Source organism: Petaurus breviceps, unplaced genomic scaffold (genome assembly GCF_028583685.1).
Source record: "Petaurus breviceps papuanus isolate PSGF00001 unplaced genomic scaffold, PetGlider_PUasm1.0 126, whole genome shotgun sequence".
Classification (NCBI taxonomy): Eukaryota; Metazoa; Chordata; class Mammalia; order Diprotodontia; family Petauridae; genus Petaurus; species Petaurus breviceps.
In genome coordinates, this window is record NW_027185655.1 from 84239928 (window position 1) to 84259634 (window position 19707).

The window sequence follows — 19707 nt, forward strand, 5'->3', positions numbered from 1 at the left end:
ATCATTCAACAAATACTTCTTGGCCATGCCTGCAAGCACCAAGGGGGATACAGAATGATAGCCACTGCTTTACTAGAATTTGTGACTCAAGCACAGATATAACCAAATAACCAGAATATGGAGGAGGTTAGGAAGTACCAAAATAGTTTGGGATCAGTGTGGTACAAAGGTAAGAGCCTAGCTGCAGTCAGAAGACATGAACCACCTTTGGTTCACTTTTCTCATCTGTCACATCAAAGCAGAGTGTAGAAAAGGCTGTACTTGCTGCTTTTGCTTCTCTTACTCCCCAGCCCTTGGCAGGAGGCTTTCCAATCTGAATGAATCTGCCCTTTCCAGAGTTGTCACTAAGTAACCTTTCCCATACTTCATCTTTGATCTTTGAAGTGTTTGACTGACCTTCTACAATCTACACATTGTACTTTCTTTGACTACTGCTCTTTTTCTTGTTTCTCCTATAGGACTGACTTCTCTTCTGTCTCCTTTGCTGGTTTATCATAATTGTGGATGGTTCTGTCCTGGGTTTCTTTTTTTTTTTATCCTCTCTTTCTGGTGACTTCATCTCTATGCAGTTGATTCCCAGATGTATATACATCTAACATCAGTCTTCTGATCCTTGGTCCTAGTCCTGATTCCTTGGACAATTCAGACCAAACTCTGTAGCAGTGGTGTCAAACTTGGAAAGATTGAAAGGATCCCTGCAGGCAACCACATATTAATATCTATGCTGTATTTTTATTTCTTAAATATTTCCCAATTACATTTTAATCTGCTGCAGGAGCACTTGGGAGTATTATAGGCACTGTGTTTGACAACTCACCTTTATGCATACCTTAAACTCAACACATCCAATCATCAATTAAGCACCTACTATGAGCCAAACACTGCTAAACACTGAGGATATAAGGAAAGGCAAAAAAAAAAAAGTCTCTAAATGTCCAAAACACAACCTTCTTTCAAACTTTTCTTTTTTTAAATAGTCCTCTCTGGTTTACAATCTTGTCCTTATCTGTGAGGCTACTTGGATTTGGTAAGGTAATTTTCTCATCTGGAAATTCTTAATCCTAATTCCCCAGAGCCCCTATCACAAGAATTGTATCAAGGACTTTAAGATCTATGGGGAGGAGAGTACAAAATGGAAACAATTAAGCATATATATTATTATATGAAGAAGAGGCATTAACAACTGGAGATCAAGAAGGACTTTGCATAGGCAGTGTCACCTAAACCAAGGAGGACAGGATGAAAAGGTGTGCCTTACATTAAACATGGGGGACAGCCTGTGCACAGACCTGCTAGAGCAGACTTCAAGGAGAGTGAATCACCAGCTGTGGTGGTTTGCAGACTTCTCAACCCATAAACACCAAAGAGAAAGTAAAAGGTCAGTGGAGAACTCTGTTGGAACCAGGTGATGGAAGAGGATGGTCTGGGGTGAGAGGTGGCGGAGGCGCAGCAGGCTGAAGCCTGCTGTGTGGTTTCCTCCAGAGCTCCTGGCCTGCATATCATAGGAGGACCAAGTGACCATTCAGAGGGTAATTGCTCTTTGACCTGCTTGGATCTAGATTGTGGCCTTGGGCTATGTGGCCAGTGGGCCAGAGCTTGGGGTGTCTGTAGAGAGGGTGCCCTCCTCATAGCTCTGACAACATTTGTGAGAACCCCTACAATTTGGGACACAGCTCGATTGCTTGGCAAGATGAGCAAACAGAGGAAGCACAATAAGACCATAGAATCCTTTTTGGGGGACAAAAAGGATCAAAATATGGAAACAAAAGAAGTCAACAAAGTCAAAACATCAAAAGCTTCCAAGAAATATATGAATTGGTTACAGACTATGGAGGAGCTCAAGGAGAAGGAGGAGTGTGAAAATCAAGTAAGAAAAGTGGAGGAAAAATTGGAAAGAGGAATGAAAACGATGCAAGAAAATCATGAAAAGAGAATAAACAGACTGCTAAAGAGACCCAAAAAATATTGAAGAAAATAACACCTTAAAAAATAGGCTAACCGAAATGGCAAAAGAGGCCCAAAAAGCCAGTGAGGAGAATGCCTTAAAAAACCAAACTGGCCAGATGGAAAAGAAATTCCAAAAACTCACTGAAGAGAATAATTCCTTCGAAATTAGATTGGAGCAAATGGAAGCTAATGACTTTATGAGAAATCAAGATATTATAAAACAGATCCAAACAGATGAAAAAATAGAAGGTAATGTGAAATATCTCATTGGAAAAACCAACTCACCTGGAAAATAGATCCAGGAGAGATAATTTAAAAATTACTGGACTACCTGAAAGCGATGATCAAAAAAAGAGCCTAGAAATCATCCTTCAGGAAATGCCCAAGGAAAATTGCCCTGATATTCTAGAACCAGAGGGCAAAATAGAAATTAGAAGAAGTCACTGATCGTCTCTTGAAAAAGATCCCAAAAAGAAGACTCCTAGGAATATCAAAGCCAAATTCAGAGTTCCCAGGTCAGGGAGAAAATATTATAATCAGTCAGGAAGAAACAATTTGAATATTGTGGAAACACAATCAGGATAACACAAGACCTATCAGCTTCTACATTAAGGTCAAAGGAGCTAGGATTAAAACCAAGAATCACCTACCCAGAAAAACTGAGTATAATGCTTCAGGTGGAAATATGGTCATTCAATGAAATAGAGGACTTTCAAGTATTCTTAATGAAAAAACCAGAGCTGAACACAAAATTTGACTTTCAAATACAAGAAGCAAGAGAAGCATGAGAAGGTAAAAGGGAGAACAAAACCATAAGGAACTTATTAAACTTGAACTACTTACATTCCTACATGGAAAAAATGATAATTGTAACTCTTGAGGCTTTTCTCAGTATTGTATAGTTGAAGGGAATATATATGTATACATACATATGTATAGGAGGATATATGTGTGTATAAATATATATTTGAATATGTATATATGTGTACATGTATACACAGGGCACAGGATTAGTTGAATAGGAAGGGATGATATCTAAAAAATAAAATTAAGAGGTGAGAGAGGAATATAATGAGAGAAGGAGAAAGGGAGAGATAGAATAGGGTAAATTATTTCATAAAAGAGGCAAGAGAAAACTCACAATGGAGGGGAAGAGCAGGAAGGTGAAAGGGAATGGGTCAACCTTGATCTCATTGAATTTTGCTTAAGGAGGTAATAATATACACACTCAGTTAGGTACCTTACCCTACAGGAAAGTAGGGGGGAGGGGATAAGAGGGGGGATGATACAAGGGAGGACAGATTGGGGGAGGACAGAGGGATAGGATAGAGGGAAATATAGTCTTTCACAACATAACTACTATGGAAACATTTTGTGTAACTACACATGTACAATTTATATTGAACTGCTTATCTTCCCAGTGGGAGTGGGTAAGGAAGGAAGAAGGGGAAGAATCTGGAAATCATAGTTTTAAAAACAAACAAATGCTAAAAACTTGTTTTTTACATGCAGCTAGGAAATAAGATATACAGGCATTGGGGTATAGAAATCCATCTTGCCCTACTAGAAAGAGGGGGAATGGGGAAGGATATGAGAGAACAGATTGGGGGAAGGGGTATTCAGTAGACTTGCTATTTTGGGGTGAGGGTAGGGGAAAGACAGAAAAAAAATTTAAAAATGCTAGACCACAGATCTTGGGCATCAATGTGACCATCCCAGTGAGAGTCAGACATCATAAATTCAAGTCCCATTGCCTTCATATTCTTCATCAGAAAAATGAATTCTAAATCCTGTGGTCCTATGACTTTATGCAGTAGCCAAGAAAAGCTCTTGAAAGCTTTTGAACAAGATATCAGAATTATATGTTAATCTGGCAGTGAAATATATAAAATCAGTTGGATTTTATCTCCCAGTCTGTAGTCTTTTTGAATATTTAGGGAGACTGGTTGCTATCTAGTCTTTGGATTTCGAAAAAACCTTCAGTGATCAGTCCAACTTCATTTTACAATTCATGAAACTGAGGCCCCTAAAGGTAAAGTGACTGTCACACCACTAGCACAGGGGTCTGTTCAGGACTAGCACCTGGAGTTTACTATCATACATCCCACATCCATGTTGGGAGGCATATTACAAGCTAACCTGGTTGTTTTGGTGTTGGTAATGGACAAAATGGAACTATTGGATGTTGCTGAACAGGAAAGAATGATAGAAGTGGTAGTACTGTGGTGTTGTGAAAAGAGCCCTGTACCATGACACACCAGTTCAGTACCACATCTTTTATGTACTCTTTCCTGGTTCTTACAGCTACAAATATTCTGTCCTTTAACATATCTATCTGATATTCTATCTGAATTCTATCTGAATCTCTCATTTTCCACTTTTACTCCTGATCTTGAACTTTGCCTAACTGTGTCCCAAAAAAGCAACATGGGATGATGGGACTTTTCTTACTCTCTCTCGACCTTCTTTCCTTACTGCTGAAAGAATGTGGGGGCTGGGTTGGATCAGAAGTGTTAGATATGCAGTCCATGTGCTGTTCCAATGATCAGATTAAAATATAACTGGGAAATACCTAACCAAATAAAAATACAATAGAACATGTTATAGGTGGTTTTCTAAGTCAATATGTAATGGTTAGTGACCCCTATTTCTATTTGATACCACTGGACTACATAACCTTCAAGCTCCCAGCTCTAAATGTATGAACTAGTGATTCTTCATGTACTGTCTCCACAATCAACACTCAACAAAATGTTGCACTTCTTGAAGGTATGGAATATGTAATTATTTTTGTAATCCTGGTGCCTAGTCCCCCAACTTCCAAGTGCTTTTTAAATGTTGAAGTAATTTGTATCCTATGATCCTAATGAGTGAAACGCCATGATAGAAACGTCAAAGTTTCAATCCTTGAGAAAACCCTCCCCTCCCCCAAAAGTCCCTGTTCCCCTGCATTTTTCACTCCTGATCCTGAGATCTTTCCCTATCTGACACTAAGTATAGGAATGGCCAATACTGGCTTGCTAGGAATAATTCCTGTTGTGTCAAAAAGTTTTTTCAGGCATTGATCAGACTTCCAGAGGCAGAAGACTCAGTCTAAGCACCAGTGGCCACAGCCATTTGCGAAACCTGATAAATGTTGTGCTTCTCATAGTAACAAGCCTTGGGCAATCATGGGAAGAGAAAAACCTCCCCTTGATACCATTTATACATGAGCAGGGGTTTGGGCTCAAACCTCTAATATAATTTGTCTACATGGAATTAGAGATAAAACATAGGATAAAAACCTGGCTGCCTGAAATCCAATCAAGAAACATTTTCTCTCTGAAACTGGATAGTAACTCACTGACAGCCAATCAAGGGCCCTAGTCTGGATGTACTGTTCCTACTGTGGTGGGCAGAAATGAGTATTCTGAAACAAAGCTCATAGATCCAACAAATAAAGCCTGGAAGCTAAAAAGCAAAACAAAAAAGAGGCCATAAAATGTTGAGTCCAAATTGGACACTGAAAGATACTGCCATCCACACTCATTTCATTATCCTCTAATGAAATTTTGCTTGTCACCAGGTGGAACATGAAACATAGATCCTTTTTTCCTGGTGGTCATTGTTGAGAGGAGTAAAGGAGACCTAAATAGTAGATTAATCCTATAGAACAGGCAGAGATGTCCAAGGGACAGGAAGCAGGAGGATGGAGGGAGGTATGGTCCCTAGAATGTTCAGTGACCTTATACCACCTGTGGTTGAATAGCAAGAAAAAAATAAAAGAACTTAAAAAGTTGATAGAAGAAGAAAGAAGAGATGGGCCTTTCTTTCAATGAAAAACACCCCCTCAAGCTTTTCTCTATGTAATGACAGACCGAACAACTCCAACATCTGGTACCCACTATGGGCCCAACACATTACAAGATCCCCATATTCCTTGGAATTAATAAAATAACCACCATACATAATAAAGCAGGAGTACCTATGCAAATGCAAACTTGAGTGGTCTTTGAGATGGGGAAGGAGATGGGAAGACTTCCTGGAGGAGGTAGTATTTAAGCTGGACTTCAAAAGCAATTTTATAGGTGTTTGGGTAAGGAAGTTCTAAACAGGTATAGGGATGAGTGTGGGTGCGTAAATTAAATGAAAAAGCATTAAGGATTAGATTACTAGGTATCTGGCACTGTGACAGGGACCTAAATACAAAAGGCAAACTCATGAGCTTTCACTTTTTTTCTCCCAGTGGGAAACTACTGCACAAGTTTTCTGTATAGCATGAGTTGGCATTCTAAAGGGAGAGACTCCCTTATATATGGGAGTCTGAGGCTGAACCCGAGGAAGGTTGCTTTGGTTTGGGACATCATAGCAACTGAGACAGCTTTCTAGGAGCAATGGTTATGATTCTATGGTTACATTTTCCAGGTAAAGAGTCGGACAGGCCATGGTTAGGGACTGGCAAAATGATAAGGGCTTAAGTACTTAAGGATGCCATGTGGAAAAGTATAGTATTTCAGGAACATCTTAGCTGAAGTGTGGCAGGGAAGACTGAGAAAAGACTGGGAAGGTAGGCTGGTGCCAAGTGATAGAAAGTCTTGAATTCTAAATTAAAAGAACTGAATTATTCACTGGAGTGACAAAAAAGTCTGGAAAGTGTTAAGCCTGGTTAGGCAGAAGGCTAATAGGACAGTGCTTGCCACATGCTTAATAAATGGATAGTTGATTAATTGATTGAAATTGCAATAGCTCATGAATGAGTGGCCTGGTAGCCTCTGGTAAGGTAGTGGCAATGGGAATAAAAAAGGGAACAGAAGTAAGAGATATTGTGATGATGACTGATGACCCTATAGCACCTTAAAGGTGTTTGTAAAGTGCTTCACACTTATTACCTCACTTAATCTTCAATAACCCTATGAATTAGATACTTTTATCATCCTCATTTTAGAGATGAGGAACCTGAGGTTGAGAGTCCCATAGCTAGTTAGTATCTGAGGTCTTTCTTGGATTTTCTTGACTCCAGGTTCAACACTACTACTATGCTAAACTGCCTTGGGAAAAGGAGGAATCCAAAGAATTAAGAGGCTGAACAAATGAAGGGTGTTAATACCTACTACATGTAAGAAGACAGAATGAAAAGCAGGTCTCAGAAAACAAGCTTAATTTTGGACAAAACTGAATTGAAGTTGCCCAAAAGGCAGCTGCAGAGGCAAGTTGCAAGAGTGCAGCAGAGCCATCAGGTGGGAGATAAAAACTTGGGGAGTTAACTTGCAAGTTAGTGATATGCCATACGCCAAGATAGTATGCCATGCATGGGAGTGAATGAGATTTCTAAGAGAGTGACCAACAAAGAGGACAGGGCTGATGAAATCTAGATCATATTGAAAGGATTGGGAGAATGGAGTAGGATTTAGCAAAGACGACCAAAAAGAACCCATGGAAAAGACAGAAGGTACAACAAGAGGGAGTGAGATAAGGGAAAATCCAGAAAGAGAAGGTGACCTACAGGATAAAATGCCACCTTACAGCATTTTAATTTCAGAAACATTCTTTTAAGTACTTAACTTGCCTCCACTGTGCAAAGGACAGTGCTAAGCCTGGGGATATAAAGATGAAAAAACTGACATTCCCCTGACCTCAAGGAGCTTCCAGTCTATTACAGTATTATATATGTGCTCCATACATAGAGTGAACTCCTTTCTTGTTGGGAGAAAACCCTTAGGAAAATAAAGGCTTCCTCTCTCTACTTTTTTCTGGGCTAGAGAAGAAACTTAAACATGGAGGCCATTATGGTGAGAGAAGTTATCACGTCCTGTTTGGGATGAACACATATTAAGATGTGCCCAACTGAATTTAGGGGTATACTGAGGACCACGTTATTATCTTTATTATACTGAGGACCATGTTATTACATTAACTAGGCCTCCCTTCGGTCAGTGCAAGGACCAACAAACCACAGGGTTTTATCTCAAAAGGGTTGTGCATAGGTGGAATGGTTCTTTTCCTTTTCTCCCTTCATGGAGCATTTTTGGTATGCTCAGAACTATAAGATACACAAGAAATGAGACAACATGATCATTGGTCCTCAAAGATCTTGTAGGATAAGCAGGGGGAGAGAGGATCATGTTGGTTTATGCAACAAGCAGGGTGTTGTTCTAAGATGGCTAGTTCACCAGCAAGCATGTAATACAGGCCCTCCAAACAAAAACAAAATATTTGGAGAAGCCTATAAGGAGCTACTTAGGAAGTATGATCTAAATTATTCCTAGTTCATTTTATATATAATGAGCCTTTAGTGTTAGGGCTCTCATTTTGCCAAAGGAAAAAATGTCCATATTATTAGCAAGCGGTTGAGGCAGATCAGGAAACTTATGGCTTCTTACTTCACATCACTCAAGAATAACTATTTTTCTTAGGACTAGAGGCTAATGAAGGATTTTCATTCCTATCTATACCTAAAGTTCATGTGGTAGGATTGGAAAGGTTCATTTTGTTCAGAGAATGATGAGAGCTTACTAGGATTTATAAAAGGCTGCTATCAGAGCTTTCAGCTCGGAAAGGAGCCACTTTCATTCACGCAGCACCAACGTCACTAAGATTTTTTTTTTAAATGACTAGGATATGAGCTAGCATGTGTTGCTGCCACCAAGAGGGCCGATTCTGAATTATTTTTTTACTTGCAGAAAAACAAGAGAGATAAAGCTAACAGTAAGAGTCTATTTGGGGGGGGGGGGGGAGAGGGATTTAATATTTTTTCTTCAGGATGGAAAACTATATCATAGGTATAACAAATCTGGGTATACATTGAAAAGTCTCACCATGGAATTCTTTGGGTAATTTTGACTTTTGGACTCCCCAAAGCTTCCTGTCTGCTACCCCCACCCTAGTATCTGTTCCTTCTGCAGTAAAAGCAGGCTTGGGAAGCCAAAGGAACTCTATCTTGACTCTATGCTATGGGGCACCTTCAGGAACAAATGCAAATGGAGTGTTTTATAGAGGTCCTGCTCCTGATTTGGCTCCCTTTTCTATCTCTTGGTGGCAGTTTATTGATAAGGCTTTTTTAAAAAATGTAGAGCTTTCCAAGTGCTGGTAAGATGTCCGTTTTTATAATTTCAATGCAGCTGCAAGTAAGGAACTATGGGATTGAAACACTCCATCAGGTTATATAAGAACAGCCTAAAAGGTAATAATGGAAGAGATACTACTAAGTTATGTCTTTCTTGCATTTAAAAAAATAATATGGCTTTAATAGAATGTTCTTTTAAAATGAGATATGAAAGGCTTATATATAGTGGAAATACTGCTGCAATCAGAAAATCTGGATTCAAATTCCACTTTTAGTGCCTACCACTTGTGTGATCTTAGGCTTAACCTTTCTGAGGCCTAGGTTCCTTATTGGAGAGGGTTAGACTATATTAGAAGGTCTCTTCCAACTCTGTCAATCAGAAATACATCTTTCTCAGGTACTGCCTAAACACAAGGACTCAGGCAAATCACTTAACAAGTCTAAGGCTCAGCTTGCATATCTATAAAATGGTAATAAAATAATAATAGCACCCACCTTCCTGGGTGGTTGTCATGACAATTGAATGACTGATGTATTTCAAATGCTAGTATTATGTCCATTGGATCTAGAGCTGGAATCTGCCCCAGAGATCTCTCCAAACCTCCCATTTTGTATGTGATGATAGGCCAGTACCCAAGGTCACAGACCTTTTTAAGTAGCAGGACTTAACCCCAAGTCCTTTTACTCCAAGTTCAGTGCTTTTCCTAGAGCTAATACTAGAAGTAGGCAAGATAGGCAATCAACTCAGGCACATATTACATAGTGATTCTCTTCCTACCTCTTTCCTATCTGTAAGGGAGCACATCAAAGGCCTTTGGAGGCTTTGGATTGCCAATTCAAAGTATGTCTGGTATGTCTGCAAATTATGAGGAATATGGTTCAGCAGGTATAAGACTATGACATCTTCTGGATAATTCTTACCTTCAAGGAGCTTATATTCTATGGGAGGATACAACATAACTACATATAACTATATACAAAATAAATCAAGATAATTGTTGGGGATAAAGACACTTACCAGCTAAGGGGAATCAGGAAATGAAATGGAAGTAGTAGTTGACCTGGACTTTAAAAGAAATTATTGATCCTGAGAGGCAGAGGGATTGCATTCTAGGCATGGGGGACAATCTTTGCAAAGGCATAGAGAAGGGCAATATAATTTTGTGTGAGAGGAACAATAGAAAGACCAGTTTGGTTAGGCTTCTGAGAAGGAGAGAAATACATAAGCCTAAAAAGTGGTAGTCAGGTTAAGATCTTTACATGCCAGAGAAGTTTGTATTTGTTCCTAGAATAGGAAGCCTTTACATTTTACTGAGCAAGGAAGTGACATAGTTAACCTAAAAATCACTTTGGATATGGGGATGGATTGGAGATAACCTTTAGGCAGGGAGAACAATTAGGAAGCTGTTGCATAGAGGAGGTTAGAAGTGACAAGGACATTAACTAGAGCAGTGGCCATATGAGAGGAAAGACAGGGATGGATGGGAGAGATATAGAGGTGGAATCAATAAGGCCAGAGAACTAATTCAATGAGTTAAGAAAGAGTGAGGAGTGAAAGATAATGACGAAGTTTTGAACCCGGTAGACTGGGTTTCCTCAGCAGAAATGGGAAAGTTGAGAAGAGGGGTAGGTTTGTGGGGAAAAGATAATGAGTTCTCTTTTGGAAATGTTGATCTTGAAATGCCTATTCAGTTTGAATTGTGGTAATGGAGCTCAGGGCATCTAGGTGGCACAGTGAGTAGAGCACTGGGCTTGTAATCAGAAAGACATATCTTCCTGAGTTCAAATCTGGTCTTAGATGCTTGCTGGTTGTGTGGCCTGGGGCAAGTCATTTAACCATGTTTGCTTCCGTTTCTCATTTGGTAAAATGACCTGGAGAAAGAAATGGCAAACCACTTCAATTTCTTTGCCAAGAAAAAGTTACAAAGAGTCAGACATAACTGAACAACAATGGAGCTCTGGAGAGATTAGGAATGAATTTAAATATCAGAGTCATCTATGCAAAGGTGGCAATGGAACCTATGACAGGTCATTGAGAGAGTGAAGAGAGAGAGGAATGATCTAGGAATGATCCTTGGGGTACACCCACTGTTAGGGGCAGGATATGGATGATAAAAATGTCACAAAATCCCAGGAAAAGAGAGTGATCAGTGCTGTCAAATACTAAAGAGGAGTCAAGATGGATGAGTTCTGGGACAAGATCATTGGTTTCAGAAATTAACAGATCTCTGATAACTTTGAAGGAATAATAATATGAAAAATTAAGAGGAAAGGGTGTGATGTCAAATGTAGATAGTTTTTTTTAAGGAATCTGGTTGAAAAAGTGAGATGTAGTGAAGAATTTTAAAGATGAAGAGCTGATTATGTCTGTAGTGAATAGGAAAAGAACTAGTAGGAAGAAACAGAAGACAAGATAGTGCAGATGAACTGTGACATGGAGGAGATGAGAGGGAAGGGAATTCAAGTTAGAAATTTTGTTTGTTAGTTTGGCCTCAATGAGAAGAGCCAACTCCTCTTCAGAGGTTAGAATAAAGAAAGAAACAAATTACATCAGAGTTTTAAAATGTTGAGTAGATGAAATGAGGGAGTTCATGGAAAATTGCTTCTAATTGTCTTATTAAAATGGTCCTCTGCTGAAAAGATAGGAAGAAGGAGTGGTCAGGAGGTATGAGGAGAGAAGAGGAAGGAGTAATCATCAGAAGACATCACTGGAGCCATGATTTGTCCCTTCACTCATGTACCATGACTATGAGTTCTTAAAAGTATGCTCTTCCACTTGTATTCCCTAAGAAAGAGCAAATCTTCCCTTTGCTAGTCTGTATTTGTGGCAGAGTGTGCCCTAGATATATGGGAGAAATGCTTCATTGCTTACTATGATATTTCATTTAAATGCTTTTGATTTGAACTCCTTGTGCCTTCCAATTTTTAAAGATTACCATGAGTGATGGCTCACCTTAATCCTAGGTAGCCATTCTCAGACAGTTGGAAGGTACCAGCAGACACTGTATTAATTATGTGCATGAATTTTGTAGTAGAGAAAGAAAGCCTCTTCCTTACCATTGTCATTGCCTTGCTTGATTTCTTCAGCAGTCCGATCTATTAACACATACAATGACCACACAACACAGGTGATAGCAATAATATGGAATGTGACAGAGCAGACTATTTTCCTCCTCTCACTTGTTGTCATCTGTAGTTTTTCCCACTGTAATCAGAAGAGAAACAGATGCAAATGAACTGTCAACACGTCTTACAAAAAGCTTTCCAACCCCTTCAACTTGCCTTGACATATTAAATGAAATAATCCAATGGTTATAAATAGAAAGGACATTATTATCTTTATTTCCTAACAGAATCTTTATACTTTACAAGAGCATAAACCAGCATAATTAAATGTAATTTGAAGATGTTGAAAATGATAAATTAACTGATAAATCATTCCCTTCCCTTGTGAGTTATAGTCCAACCACTTCCTTTCTCTGGGCCTCATTTTCCTCATTTGTAAAATGAGGTTATGGTCTAGAAATTTTCCCATTTCTAGGATTTTATAATGGCAAATGTCAAAACATCTTCCTTTATTATGGTCTACATTAGTGGTATCAAACTCAAATAGAAAAAGGGCCACTGAACTGTACATAAGGACCTTTATAAGCAACATACTGACTTAGAAAATAACTTATTAATGCCACGATGTTCTATTGTATTTTTATTTATTTTGTTCAATATCTTCCAGTTACATTTTAATCTGCTTCTGTCCTGCTGGCTATGTATTTAACACCTATTGTGTATGTCACAACTATTGATGTCTTAGATTCTACATATTTTAATACTACAAGGGTCCATAATTTTGCTTATGTGGATATTGTCTTCATCAACGCAGTTCACAGCTTCTCCAACTCTTATGAGTTGCTAAGACCAAATGTATTGCTTTCTAGAAAATCCAGTAGGGAACCTCTCTGAATTTGGGTAAGCAGGACCTTAGAAGATTGTCATCTATTCTATGACTAAGCCCATTTGCAAAGTCTTTACAGTTTGGTAGAACCTACTAGAGCTTATATGGCACAAGCATAACCTTCAAGGCATTCACCTCCATGCCATGAAGTGATACCAGAGGTGAACTAAGTGGAGGACTAGACTCTTCCAACTAGCTTCTATGTTGAAGGAACAGTATTCAAGAACTCCATCATTTTAAATGAACAACTACATACAATGGAGCATTGTGTTATGCTCATATGTGTATAAACTTAGCAAATATTTGACAGAACTTTTAATCATCCAGATTAAAGCTTCCAATTTTCAATTGTGAACCCACTTCTGGTCATAAGAACTTTCCAAAATCTTCACATTGGTAGAAAAATAGAGACTGGAGACTTGGGCACCATATGCTATTGTCAGGCACATTGTCTCTACTATTATTGTACCTATTGTATTTTAATTGCATCATCTACAAATTGACATTATTATTCTTTTCTATAGAGAACAGCAGCGCTGATAACAATAAATACTGGCCTAGGATTCAGTCATCCTTTACATTTGTATTGCATCTCATAATCTACATAGCACTTTTTATACGTTAACCCTCTTCATCTTCCCAATGAGCTAGGCAATGCAAATGCTACTATTCCTGTTTTTATGACAGGAAATTGAGGTTGAGAAATTCACCTAAAGTTCATAGGATCACAGAATTCAGAGCTGGAAGGGATGTTCGAGATCATTGGACCCAAACCCCATCTTGTGTAGATGAAGAGGGGCTTTCTCAAGGTCTCACAGACAGTAGGTGGGAAACCCAGATTTGCACCTAAGTCTGTTTACTCCAAGTCCATTACTCATTTTTACTCTAACAACATTGTTCAAATTATATTCTGTGGATCTGGAGACTAAGCTGCAGTATATCTCACTTGCAATGGAAGGGAAAGCATAAGAGGTTGATCCAAACAGGTTACAGACCAAGCTAATGCAATCTTAGACTACATTGAGTGACAAGGTATTTAGGACAAGGGATATAACAGTTCCACTGGTCAGAACAAATCTTGAGTTTTATGTTTACTTCTGGGTATCATATTTTAGGAAGGATATGATGACTTGAGAGCATCCACCAAATTGGTTAAAGGTTTCAAGACCATGCAAAAGTTAGTTGAAGAAACTAGGAATATTTAGCCTGAGAAGAATTGGGTGTGAGGTAGATCCTGATAGGTATAAGTATTTCAAAGGTTGTCAAGTGGAAAAAGGACTAGATTTGTCCTGTTTGGCCCCAAAAAGCAGAATGATTGGGGAGAAGTCACAGAGGGGCAGAAATTCAGTTCAGTGAATTCTCTAAAAGCAAAAATGAAGATGGTGGCTTCCTCAGACAGATCATAAAAGCAAAGACCAGATGCTCATACATAGAGGGGATTTATCTGGGATATGGGTTGGACTGGATGGTCTCTCAGGCCCCTGCCAACTCAGAGATTCTGGAAGATTCTGTGTGTGGAAAAAAAAGGTATATTTTAAGAATATGATTAAAAATGGGCTCCTTTCTCTTAAAAAGTGGTCAACCCCTGCTAGTTACCTAGGAATAACAAGTGCTTCCTTTTTTGACACTTATAAATTAGTCAATATTAAATTAACGAGTTTTTGCTACTCTTACTTTAGCCTGTCTCCAAACTCCTTATCACTTCTGCTGCATAGTTTTATTTCTTTTCATCTAGTTTTGGCATCGATTCATTGTAATCATAATTTTTTAGATCCTGTCAAATAAATAGACTGTGAATTTTACTTTCGCCATATGACTTTGGTGTATCCAGATTTAATCAATATACCCTGCTGTGCTTTAATATCCTGGCTTGTCAAGTAGGAAACATAATATGGTGCAGAAAAAGTTTCTCATTTTGCCCCCATCCCTTCAATACTCTAAAGTACGTCAGAGTACATTCAATAAAAGCATTACACCAAATCTGATTGAAAAAAAAAAAAACCTTTAAAAAGCAGGGGCCTCTTAAAACTGAGAAGCAATTTAATGAAATTACACAGGATCTTGTTATTTGATTCTCACCTGCTTAGAATGGTAAAGGTTCCTGAAAACTGGTTCAAACTAGCTGTCACAGTCACTAAAAGAAAAGCTTAAATGTGAGGCAAGATCGCCGCCTGCTGCACAGTTAGATCACTGCACACATATATTTGGTGCAGATTTCATCTGCAGAATGTCGTATTTTGTAAACAAGTGGGAACTTTGCCGCACTGTTTTGTGGATTCATGGATACAAGGAGTGAACCACAGTTTTCAGTCTGTAGTACTGAGGCATGGACATATTGACAGTAGGATTTGCTCTCAGAACCCTCTTTGCTTTCTCTTGCTACCTTAAATGGGATGGGGGCTCCCCATGCTTAGAAAATCCTGACTTGACCCTCAGACTATGATCTTCTATCTCTTATCTTTCTCAATAAAACTGCCCTCACCACTTAACTAATGCTGAGCTGCCCAAGGTAACATGGTCTCTTAATTGCCAAATTCAATGGCCTTTGGCCATTTCTCATGCTTGTGCCTCTCTACTGCATTTGATAACTGTTAACCACTCTCTTTTCCTGGGTAGTCTGTCTTCTCTATTTCAGAGGGGAGGGGGGAGGGGGGCCAAGTAGTGGATCTAAGACTCTGTCCTGTGTACATTTCTCTCTCTAGTCCTTCAGTGCTCTCACCTGATTCCTTGCATTTAATTATCACCTCTATCATGACTCTCAGGACTATATTTCTAGCCCTAGTGTCTCTTTTTAGCTCCAACTCCACATTACCAATAAGCTATCAGACATTTTGAACTAGATGTTCATAGACATCTCAAAGTCAATATATCCAAAACAGAACTCAGAACTTTTTACCCAAAACCCAACCCTATTCTGAACTTCCATAATCCCACATCAAGGGAAACACTATCATTCTGTTTACCCAGGTTTGTAATATAGGTGTCATCATGTATAGCTCCCTAACCCCATATAAACAACTGACTTTCAAATTTTGTCTTTTCTACCTCTGTAATTAGGGCATCCACCCTAATTTAGACCCTGATCATCTTTAACTTAGACTATTATAATATCTTCCTAATTGGTCTGTATGCCTCAAGTCTCTTCTATTTTCAATTAATTAGACAGAAAAATGAAGGGAGAGAGGGAGGAAGGAAAGAAGGAAGAAAGGAAGAAAGGAAGGAAGGAAGGAAGGAAGGAAGGAAGGAAGGAAGGAAGGAAGGAAGGAAGGAAAGAAGGAAGGAAAGAAGGAAGGAAGAAAGGAAGGGAGGGAGGAAGGAAGGAAGGAAGGAAGGAAGGAAGGAAGGAAGGAAGGAAGAGAAAGAAGAAAGAAAGGAAAGCATTTATTGATTATTATGAGCCAGTGGGTAGAATACTGGGTCTGGAATCAGTAACATGAGTCTTCCTGAGATCAAATCTGGGCTAAGACACTTACTAACTGTGTGACTCTGAGCAAGTCATTTAACCATATTTGCCTCAGTTTCCTCATCTACAAAATGAACTGGAGAAGGAAATGGCAAAACCATTCCAGTATTTCTGTTAGGAAAATCCCAAAGAGTGTCATGTAGACTTGAACATGACTGAAACAACTAAACAACAAAAATGTTCCAGACCCTGGGCAAAATGCTAGGAATAGAAATACAAAGAAACAGTTCCTACCTTCAAGGAGCTTATGTTCTAATAAGATAAGTTTATTTTCTAATGGAAAAAGGTAGAAGAGTTTAGATACTTAAGAGCAGAGCATGGGTAACCTGGGCTTTTTATGAAATAGTGGCCCTGGCAAGAACTCACCAGTCAAAGGAGGGGATATAGGGGCTTGATATTCTTAAATCACAGGTCATACATACCATGTCACTCCCCTGCTCAGTAAACTCTAGTGGCTCCCTGTTACCTTGAGCATCAAATACAAATTCCTTTGATATTTAAAGCCTTTACAACCTGGCTCCAGCCTACCTTTCTAGGCTTATCATACATTGCCTCATTTCATTCATTCTATTTTCCAGCAAAACTGACCTTCTTTCTATTCCTCCCATGTAGAATTTGATCTCCTAGCTCTGTGTTTTTGCACAGGCTGTGCCCCCTGCATAGAATATACTCCTTCCTCACTGGTGCCTGGAGAAATTAATTATTTATTTCAAAATTCAGTTTAGATGCTACCTCTTACTTTAAAGGATTAGAATCTTTTCTTATCCGCTTATACCCTCAACTGCTACTGCTATCACCACAAAATCATCTTGGGAGTTATTGTGTGTATGTGTGAATATGTATAAAAGCTCATATACATATCCAAGTACATACATTCTCCCTATAGACTGTAAACTCCTTGAAGGCAAGCACTGTTTAAAATTTTGCTTTATACCCTTAGCACATAGTAGTTGCTTAATAAATATTTACTAATTAATTGTTGATTGATCAAACAAAATGAACCAAGGACAATCAGAGAACTTCAGATTTGGAAGATAGCTGAAAGACTAGAAGGTTTAGAACCAAAATGAAGTTCTGATCTGAGGTTCCCAGTTGGAGATTCATGTTTCCATACTTCTGCATCCCTTTTAAATGCATCCTGTGTGTTTATCCAGTGCCTCTTCATTCTGCATCTCCTTGGAATTGTTCTTTGTGGGGAGGGCAATGCTGGCCAGGAAAGCAACCCAAACAAAGGTGCCAAAGGAGTATGATGTATGTTTGGGTGGCACAGAGTTCCCTGGTTTGGATGAGGCATTGAGAATGTGGAGAAGACTGATAGGAGGCTGTATTGAATGGTGGAGGGTTTTGAATGCCAGGTAGAAAATTACAAACTTTACTCAGGAGGCAATATGGAATCATTGAAGATTTTTTATGCACAGAATGTGACTAGATCTATAAGTAAGAATGATATTCTGATAGCATCATGAATTTGATGCACAGAATTTTAGAAATTATGAGTGTGGATACTAATTGTGAATTTCCTTTTCTAGCTGAGACGGTTATTTATTCAACAAGTGTTTATTGAATAGTTATGATGTGCTTTGGACATGTGCTATCAGCACAAGCACTGCTATGGGCCATAGAACTAACTCTAAAATGCCTACTTTCTGGTAGAATTGGTCTGTCTGTAATTTATGATAATGTTCTGCAGGGTTGGTCTCCATGGTGACAGTATGATTTCTGTCCTGGGAGGTACTAAGTCCAACCTGTCTGTCAGCTTCAGCCACAAAACCAATCAAAGCCTGTAGCTGAGTTAAATTGGCAAATCGGATTGGCTGCCTGCAGATGAGGAGAGCTTTCAGGTACAGTGAATGTGTTCAAAGATGGAATCATGGAATTTCAGAGTTAGAAGCTACATCTGAAGTTCTCTGCTCTAATACAATCCTAAAAAGACATCATCTGTTACAGTCCATATATTCTGTTACAGACCTAGCAAATAGTCATCTGACTTTTACTAGTGGACCTCAAGTGAGGGGGAATCCACTGCTTCTGGAAGCAGTCCATCTCCCTTTTGGAGCACTCTAATTGTTAGGATCCCCCTCCCCCACCTTTTATCAAATTTAGATTTGCTTCTTTGCAACATTTACTTGCTGTCTTTATTTACTACTACCTTTACTAATAGCTAGCATTTATATAGCATTTTCTGTGTGCCAGAAACCATGTTAAGCACTTTGAAATTATTATCTCATTTGATACTCACAACAGCCTGGGAAGGAAGGTACTATTATTATCCCCATTTTACAGATAAGGAACATGAGGCAAACAGGCATTTAGTGACTTGTCCAGAGTCACACAGCTAATAAATGTGTAAAGCTGGACTTGAACTTAGGTCTTTCTGACTTCAGGCCCAGGGCTCTATCCACTGTGCTAATTGAAAATGTTATCTTTTGGGAGTAGAAACAGGACTTCCTCAGGGCTCTGACTCCCACCTCCTCCAATCCATGTAAAAGGTGACTGAACAAACTGTGGAGCTACAGAACCCACAAAATGACACAGAGAAGCTAACCTCCCACTGAGGACAGCCCGGAAGGCTGGCAGGAAGTGGCCAGCCCAGCATTCTGGGAGCTGAGCCCAGCCCCAAGTGCCAGAGGTCTTAGCCCCAGGGCAGGACTGACCAGCTGCAGGCCTGAGGGACTCCAGATCAGGAGCAGCTGTGGTGATCCAGAATTATCAACACATAGATGTGAAGGACAAAGTGAGAGATCAGTGCAGTCTGGACTTTGGGACCCAGTAAGTGGGAATGCATCAGCTTTTGCCCCTGGGGTGAGAAGCCCCTGAGAGGCCAGGCACAGCCAGCCAACTCCATGTGTCAGCTTCAGCTCCTGGCCTGCAGAGTGTAGGGAGACCAAGCAAACAGTCTGAGGGGTATTCGCTCTTGCTTTAACCTGCTTGGATCTGGATTGCAGTCTAGGGTGGAGGTCCTGGGATGTGTGTCCAGCTTGCCAGAGTGTGTGGAGGCCTCAGAGAGGGCACCCATCTAATACCTCCGGCAGCTGAGAAAACCCCAGCGTTTGGGACGAAAACTCCCCTGTCTGGTGGCAGAGTCCTACTGTGGCAAAAAGCCCAGGGGTCAAGTGACTGAGGGGCAACATGACCAGGCAAAGGAAAAAAAGCAGACAGAAGATTCCAACATTACACTCCTATTTGGGGGACAAAAAGGAACAAAGCGTGGAACAGGAGGAAAATAGTGAAGTCAGAACTCCTGCACCAAAAGCTCCAAAGGAAAATACAAGCTGGTTACAGGCCATAGAGGACCTTAAGAAG

General features: G+C 39.5%; 1 protein-coding gene across 6 annotated transcripts in view; it reads right to left on the bottom strand.

The window, feature by feature from the left end:
* Positions 1-19707, bottom strand: part of MARCHF1 (membrane associated ring-CH-type finger 1) — a 1238958-nt gene that overhangs the window by 18551 nt on the left and 1200700 nt on the right. For all 6 annotated transcript variants that reach the window (XM_069097636.1, XM_069097675.1, XM_069097649.1 and 3 more), the window contains one exon: positions 12047-12194. In XM_069097636.1, the coding sequence (XP_068953737.1) occupies positions 12047-12194 (148 nt within the window). The remainder of the gene's footprint in view (positions 1-12046; positions 12195-19707) is intronic.